The 8,557-nt window shown below is 49.6% G+C and overlaps 1 protein-coding gene across 1 annotated transcript in view; it reads left to right on the forward strand.

The window, feature by feature from the left end:
- Positions 1 to 224: 224 nt before the first annotated feature.
- The window catches only part of sv2ca (synaptic vesicle glycoprotein 2Ca), a gene marked incomplete at both ends in the record, with an annotated part of 26,154 nt that continues 17,821 nt past the window's right edge, over positions 225 to 8,557 (forward strand). The window contains 2 exons of the mRNA XM_084457656.1: positions 225 to 822; positions 8,109 to 8,289. Coding sequence (XP_084313782.1) covers positions 225 to 822; positions 8,109 to 8,289 — 779 coding nt within the window. The remainder of the gene's footprint in view (positions 823 to 8,108; positions 8,290 to 8,557) is intronic.

Here is an 8,557-nt window from a genome sequence, read left to right on the forward strand (position 1 = left end):
GCCAGTGTGGGTTGTCTCCTGTGGTGACTGCAGAGTCCAGGGTTCATACCCTGCTGTGTCTCCAGACCCACCTCACCCGTGCCAGAGCCCCCCTCCGTTTGCTGACATCTACCCCCCGCTACCTTCCTACCCCTCCGCCCCCTCCCACCCCTCCCGCCGCTGACCGCACCCCCACCCCCCCCCCCCCCGCGCCGAGCCCCCAGAGCCGAGCCCGCGGCGCCAGCATGGAGGACAGTTACGACAACAGGACTTCCTTAGTGAAGGGGGCCAAGGACATCGCCAAGGAGGCCAAGCGGCACGCGGTGAAGAAGGTCAACAAGGCGGTGGACCGCGCCGCAGACGAGTACTCATCCAAGCGCCACTACAGCCGCTTCCGGGACGAGGGGGAGGACGAGGACGAGGCGGATGACTTCTACCGCAACCCGCCGGACCGGACGGACCGGGGCTACGCCAACGACAACGAGGACGGGTCCAGCGACGCCACGGAGGGCCACGATGACGAGGACGAGATCTACGAGGGGGAGTACCAGGGCATCCCAGCGGCCAGGGAGGGCCAGCAGGTGGCGCTGGGGCAGCCGCTGTCGGACGGCATGAAGGACCGCAAGGAGCTGGAGCAGGAGAGGCAGGCGGACGAGGAGGAGCTGGCCCAGCAGTACGAGCTCGTCATGCAGGAGTGCGGCCACGGAAGGTTCCAGTGGCAGCTGTTCCTGGTGCTGGGCCTGGCGCTCATGTCGGACGGCGTGGAGGTGTTCGTGGTGGGCTTCGTGCTGCCCAGCGCCGAGACCGACATGTGTGTGCCCAACTCCAGCTCCGGATGGTTAGGTAAGGCGTGTCCGGTTGTGTGCGTGTGCGTGTGCGTGTGCGTGTGTGTGTGTGTGTGTGTGTGTGTATTGCTGCATTCCAGTTGTCTGGGAAGTAGGAATTTTGAGCTACTCTTAGCAATGCCAGTTGATAACGACGCACTATGCGGTATTTTGCTCATACAAACACCGTAGAAGAGGCCCACAGATAGAAGTTGGACAGTAATGTGTGTATGGCGGATTTAAGAGAGAGAGAGACACAAATAAGACAGACATGCTCATAAACAGTATTACTACCGTTTTTTTTTGTTGATGCGCAGAGCAGCGTCTTGATTTTGAGGCGGGAGTTGTGGTCGGGTCAGGTCGGGGTAGGTGAGGTTTCCCCTGAGGGAAAATGAGCAGCAGGCATTCCAGATTACAGATTTGTCGGGGAACTTGAAAGAGTGGGCAAGCAAAGCCTGAACTACGACTGCTTTGATAAGTGAATCCATCCCTCCGCCTCGATGAAATGTTCCAGCACTGTAGGTTAGTTTCTTTGTCAGCGTTAAGAAGGACCACTATTCCCTCTGTGGTCTTTGCTTTCAGTAGGAGTCATTGTAGTCCAAATGGCTGCAGGTGTGTAATCCATCACTCCAGATCCCAGCAGGGGGATTGTTCAGGCGCTGGCCTGCACCACTATCAATGGGCTGAAAACCACTCAGGCAGTCGTCAGAAACGCTGGGAAAAATCACTAGTATCACTGACCGGAGGTGCAATTCCATTCAATTTGTGAATTGAAAATTATTGATCGTTGAGGTCGGAGAATTAAATTTGAGTCTGCAGCAGTCTTGACAGCCCAGTGTATCAACAATGTGCAGTGATACACTATACATAATGTACACTATATGGACAAAGGTATTGGGCCACCTACACATTACACCTTTTATGACATCCTATTCTAAATTCATAGGTATTAATCTAGAGTTGGTCCCCCCTTTGCAGCTATAACAGCTTCCACTCTTCTGGGAAGGCTTTCTACAAGATTTTAGAGTGTGTCTGTTGGAATTAAAAATTAATTTTTAACGGGAGCTATTTGGTGTGCGGAAATCTATTTTTCCTTATCTGTGGGAATTTTTGCCCATTCATCCAGAAGACTATTTGTGAGGTCAGACACTGGTGTTGGACCAGATGAATTTAGAATGTGATGTCTTACAGTAAAAGCTCCTGTAGGTGTAATGTGTAGGTGTCACAATGCTTTTGTCCATATACTGTGGTGTATATTAAATATGACGTACCCTCCCCCACCCTACCCCCCATCCAACCAGGCCTTGTGCTCCATGCTCGGCTTCCTCTTACTCACGACTCCCTCTCATCCCCTTCTCCTCCCTCTGTCTTTCTCTCTCTTCTTCTCCTCTCAACTCTCTCCACTACACTCTCTTCCTCTCACTGATTGCCCTGAGGCTCCTCCCCCGTTGAGGTGACTGAGGCTGAACATGATTGGTGTGTGTGTGTGTGTGTGTATGTGTGTGCGCGCGTGTGTGCGTGCGTTAGAATTCAACCTACATGATTACTTTCACCTTGATGAAGTCCATTGTGTCCTTTTAGACTAATTATGCTAACAGTAATTACAACAAACATACATTATGACAGTATGATGAAGTGTTTAACAACGCCTACCATGTCGCTGCCATGGCAATAGAACTGATCATCTGCTATTGAAAAGAAAGAGGATATGAGAACATGACCACGATTGCTACAGTATAAAAGTATATAGTTGAGTTGAGCTGGTAGATTATACAATAGATTGAAGCCAGCACTAGAAGAGTATTCATTAGTCCACAGTTCAACTGTAGTAGATAGGTAAACATACAGTATATCACCCTTACTATATTATCTGATTTCACCACAGGGAATTACTCAACTACAATATGCTTTGTTTTGTTTCACTGCAACAGGGTTGGCTAGTTCCACCTGAGGTTGAGTGTGCAGCCGCAAATGCAGAGTTTGGTATCACTGATCACATCAGGGGGCTGAGGCAGGCTGCTTCTCTAGGACAGGGCTGAGTGGAATGGCATAATGCGATATGAACAACACAAAGGCCTGAATGGAATGGATGACTGAAACGCTGATTCAATTACAGAATTCAATTTAGACCCATAACGGGATCCTGATTCCACTGGAATCTTAAACACAGCTTCATGGGAATGAGGGAGGGGTGAGGGAGAAAGAGAGGAGAGAAAGAAAGGAAGGAAGGAAGGAAGGAAGAAAGAAAGAAAGAAAGAAAGAAAGAAAGAAAGAAAGAAAGAAAGAAAGAAAGAAAGAAAGAAAGAAAGAAAGAAAGAAAGAAAGAAAGAAAGAAAGAAAGAAAGAAAGAAAGGAGAGACAGAATGGAAGAGGAGAGAGGTACAGGGGGAGAAGGAAAGTACTGTAAAGAGAGAGGGATGGAGGGAAGGGGAGATGTCAGAGCAGAGTGAGGGGAGTGGGTGGTGAGGGAATGAACAGAGAGAGAGAGAGAGAGAGAGAGAGAGGGAGAGAGAGAGGGAGAGAGAGAGAGAGTGGTTGCAGATCACTGATATTCAGCATCAAGGGCAGATTGAGAAAGTGTAGGGGAGAGACTCATCCTCTCTGAGACAATAGAACAATCTCACCCTGTCATTATTTACCTCCTCCTTTTGTTCTGCTGCTCTCTCCTTCACCTCCCTCCCTCAGTCTCTCTCTCATCCTCTCTCTCTCCTTCACCTCCCTCCCTCAGTCTGTCTCTCACCCTCTCTCTCTCCTTCACCTCCCTCCATCAGTCTCTCTCTCATCCTCTCTCACTCCTTCACCTCCCTCCCTCAGTCTGTCTCTGTCTCTCTCTGTCTCCCCTTCACCTCCCTCAGTCTGTCTCTCACCCACCCCCTCTCTCTCCCTCCTTCAAATCCCTCCCCCAGTCTCTCTCTCTCCTTCACCTCCCTCCATCTTTCTCTCAACCTCTCCCTCCCTCTCTCTCCCTCTCTCTCCTTCACCTCCCTCCCTCAGTCTCTCTCTTCCTCTCTCTCTCCTTCACCTCCCTCCCTCAGTCTGCGACTCTCATCCTTTCTCTCCCTCTCCCCGAACTATTCTCTTCCTCTCTCCTATCCCCTCTTTCCTCCCCCTGCCCCCCCCTTCTCTCTCCTTCTTCCCTGACTCTCTCTCCCTCTCTCCCTCTCCCTCTCTCCCTCTCTCCCTCTCTCCCTCTCTCCCTCTCCCTCTCTCCCTCTCTCCCTCTCCCTCTCTCTCTCTCTCTCTCTCTCTCTCTCTCTCTCTCTCCATGTTCTCTCTGCTGGAGCCAGCTGGCAGGCTGTGTGGAGCTGACTGAGAGGCCCGGGGGCAGCTGAGCATGGCTAAACTGCAGTGCGATCGCAGCGCCACTGCGGAGATTACAGCACCACACCACTAGCGCAGCTCCACTGTGTGGGAGTGTGTGTGTGTGTGTGTGTATGTGTGTGTGTTAGGGAGAGAAAGAGAGAGAAAGAGAGTGTGTGTGTGAGACAGATGGGATCATTACCGCAGGTGAGCGTGTCACCTCTAGGCCTGAGTCTAAACTTACAGTACTTTCGAGAAGATATCGTTGAAATCCCGAGCCCCGTGCTGCTCGAAGTACGACAAAGAAAGCCGGTCTCCTTCTCTGCGTAGGGTGCGGTTTACCCGCGGCTGAAGAATCTCGTCAAGGCTGACTTGATGTTCCACAAATGTGATTACATGCTGCTCAGTTCAAAAGAGGCTGAGCTCAGAAGGGAGGGAGCGAGGAGTACAGAGGAGAAGATTGAGGGAGAGAAGAAACCGAGAAGAGAAGAGATCTGAGGAGAGGAGACGGCAGGAAGAAAGAGAGGGGGAGGATGAGGAAGAGGAAGAGAAGGAAATCACCAGTTTACGGTCGGCGGAGAGCTAGCACCGGGCGTGCCGTATTACGGCGTGCTACAGGCGGCGTGGATAAAGCCGAGCGGGGCACTTTGTGTGGCGCTGAAACAGTTTGGCCCCTCGAAAGAGCGAAGAGCATCAAAGCGTGAAATCGGAAAAGAGGCCATGATGAAGCTCGGCGCTCGCACGGCTCTCAGGGGGCTCCTCACCGTCTGACAGCGGCAAAAAAAGAGAAACAAACTCACCAGGGCCTCCCCCCCCCCTCAATCTCTCTCTCTCTCTCTCTCTCTCTCTCTCTCTCTCTCTCTCTTTATTTATTTATTTCTCTTCTCCCTCTCACCCTTGCTCTCTCTCTCTTCTCTCACTCCAGCTGTCTCTGAACTCTCCTCCCTCCTTATCTCTCTCTCTCTCTCTCCCTCTTTTCATTTTCAGCTCTACACTCTCTAAACTCAGGTTCAGTGTTTAACCATTCTGGAGATGTGCTTTAACATCTCGGGGGGATCCAAAATGGGACGGTTTGGGATGTTTGTGTCTGAGAGTTCCAGTACACAGTGTACTGATGGTGGAGAGCAGATTTCTTTTGTTGCCACATAGATCTAATTCCTACATTCCTCTTTTCTTATTTGCCCAAGGTATTTGTAGTTCAGAACATGCCCATCTCCTGCCAGCGGAAGTCATTTCACTGTCTTCTACTCGAAAAGAAACATCTCGTCCACTACGACCCTCAGCTCACTTCGCTCTTGGTCATCACGCCCTCATTGACGCTCACTGCAGCCTTAAACACACACTTCCTCCTGGGTCACACCATCCCAACTGTCTCCTAGTCAATTGTCCCCGGGGGAGTGTCTACAGTATGACCTCAGACGAGTCTGCAGTATGGCGCCTGTCCTCCGGTCGGCAGACGTGTCCACGCGGGTGAAAGGACCTGCCGGGGTCTGTAAAGAGCCCAGTGTATTGATTTGACCGTTCTCTCGGTCTGCAGGACTGAGAAGGGAGGCTCACCGGTAGCCAGAATAAATCAGTGTGATGACAGCTGAGGTTGACGATGCAGAGGGTTAAGGTGCATTGATTAAAGCATTCTCAGAGGCGCCCCGGCCCTCGCCGCTACCCCCGTCTCCCCAGCCAACCCCCCTCCCCCCAGCCAACCCCCCCCCTCCCCAAGCTCCTCAGCCTTCGACAGTGAATCATTCCAGACAGGCCAGGGAGTGGCTACTGGCCAGCTGGTGTATTTTACTAAGTTGATACTGGGCTAATTCTGTATGTAATTTGGCCATTTCTCTTTAGCGTGTTGAGTAATACAGTGTGGACACCTACGGCCGTGCGTCATGGCGTTTATATTGTCATCCTGGGATTTAGTGTTTTTCCTCTTTTACCAGCAATGTCTCCCTCTAGCCCCTTTTCAGTCAACTGCTGTTCTCCAGAAACAGCTTGCTGCAGTGGAATTATGGCCCACGTTGGCAAGCAGGAGCCAACAGGCGCCCAGCAAAGTGCCTGCTTATAAAGACGGCAGCAAGACCAGAGAGCTGTGACTAGAGACTGCAGTCTGGGAATCCGAACAGAGAGAGAGAGAGATAGAGAGAGAGACGTCCTGTGTAAAGTGCTTTTGCTCTGCTACGGCTATGTTTTCTCAGCTGTAGGCAGAACGGCCATGTTGGGGTTTATTCCAGCCTTGAAATGTAGAACATGTCTTTTTCGTCCTGATTCACCTCTTCTCTGGCACCAGTGCTGACATCACATTCCTGGGAGCTATACGCTGTAAAATGGTCGACAGACCAATAAATCCATTATGGCGGGTCCACACGGGGCTACAATCATGAGTCAACTGTTTTATTGGTAGCAATATTGTTGCAGTGTGTACACTCTGGTAATGAACAGTGTGGAGGATTCGGTTTAGAGATAAGCTTCAGGGATGATTTCTATATGGCAGCCAAACATGAGGAACGGCCATTGTTTAACCCATGTTTGACCCCTGAAGTAAGAGAGGAATCTATCTGTCCAGAGCAGCGTGAGTCCTGGTGGAGAGATGAGACCTGACTGAAGTCATAAAACAAATGAGGTGTATCATTCCTCCCTGCATTGTAATGGCGTAGACATCATGTCTATCGCCTTCAGGCTAAGTTATATCCCAGCGTGTGTAAGAAAAATATGGCCAATTCCATTGCAATCTGTTGTTTTTCATTTTTATAGTGCCATTTAGAATATAAATGAGGGTACGACTTTCACTTTTCACCTTCATTTTATATTTACGTATGATATGCTTAACGGAGCTAGGATAGTTATAATGTGATGGAAAGAATCTTCACATATTTCATATCCCCCAATTCTGTAAATTTATAGATCTTGCCATATAAGCATTTACTTAGCGTGTCATCCGTGTAATAATTCATCTCCCGAAAGCCTGAAATAATAGGAATGATACGAAACAACGTACGCTGTGAAAAGAGAAGCATGTGATAGTTGATGGATCTTTCTTGGTTTATGGGAGCCGGTGTGACCATTCACAGCCAGAGTCCAGAAAATGGCTGATCCACAGCAGTGTCCCCGATCGGGGGCAGCATGGGGATCATCACTGCGGGAAATCAATGGTGTTTTGTTGGAGCATTGATTCCTCTCCAGATGAGAGAGATTAAAAGAGAGCAGAGAGCCCATGGTGAAGTCACTCTGTATTATTATCCACATTTGTCATCCCATTGACTACTGTCCCATTGACTTCAAGTCCTTTCTATCCTGTATTTACTCATTACACCACACCACTGTGGCAGGGGTTGGGTTTAACTGGTGTGATGTTCCATTTAGAGTTCTTAGTTACAGTGTAATGATTGCTTCTTGTCAGCTCCTGCTCGGAGACAAAAGAATACACGCAATGTTGTCGTGACAGGCAGAAAATTGAAAGCAGATATGATTGAAAAAGTGTGTGTGTGTGTGTGTATGTGTATGAGAGAGAGAGAAATATTGTACTGTACAGTACATATCTTTGCAACAGTCAAAGCTTGATACAGGCATGGATTATCAGGATATAATAATATCCATGTTATTCAGATTAATCTAGTGTATAATTCACTCAAATGTCCCCCTTTTAGGAAGAATGGGATTTATCATTCATCTTATCTTGAATCATATTTCGTAATGAGACATTATTCATGATGAACGGCCTGCACTAATGGGGTTTTATGTGGCCCCATACTTAACTGTGACAATTTAGTACCTGTCCGTTTACCAGCAGAGACACTGGTAGGAGGCGGGAAGCCTAAATTTACTTCCTGGCACAGCTGTGATGTCAGATAGAGAACATGTAGAGGTGAATGTGATGACACATCTCTCTCTCTCTCGCTCTCTCTTTCTCTCTCTCTCTCTCTCTCTCTCTTTCTCTCTCTCTCTCTCTCTCTCTCTCTTTCTCTCTCTCTCTCTCTGCCCCCCCCTCTCTCTCTGCCCCCCCCTCTCTCTCTGCAGGCAGCATCGTGTACCTGGGGATGATGTTGGGGGCGTTCTTCTGGGGGGGCATGTCGGACCGGGCGGGGCGTAGACAGTGCCTGCTCATTTGCATGTCTCTGAACGGCTTCTTCGCCTTCCTGTCCTCCTTCGTCCAGGGCTACGGCCTCTTCCTGCTCTGCCGCGTGGTCGCAGGCTTCGGGTGAGTCTCACACGCTCCGCCCCGACGCCGAACACACTCGGGGCCAGTTGACACACGCACACCGAGGCTGAGTCCAAGAGTGAAACTCATCAAGCTCTCGATGGAAATTCTCCATTCCCAGTCCTCGACAAGGTCTAATAATATATAATACAACTAAATGACCTGTCTGATATGACTGACCGAGCTTTGGACAAATGACCTGGACCATCCTCATATTCTGTATCCCCCTATCAACGTTTATGTCAGCTCTATACTTCCATCACTCTTC

The sequence above is a fragment of the Borostomias antarcticus genome, assembly GCF_949987555.1.
Source record: "Borostomias antarcticus genome assembly, chromosome: 23".
In the NCBI taxonomy this organism is placed as follows: domain Eukaryota; kingdom Metazoa; phylum Chordata; class Actinopteri; order Stomiiformes; family Stomiidae; genus Borostomias; species Borostomias antarcticus.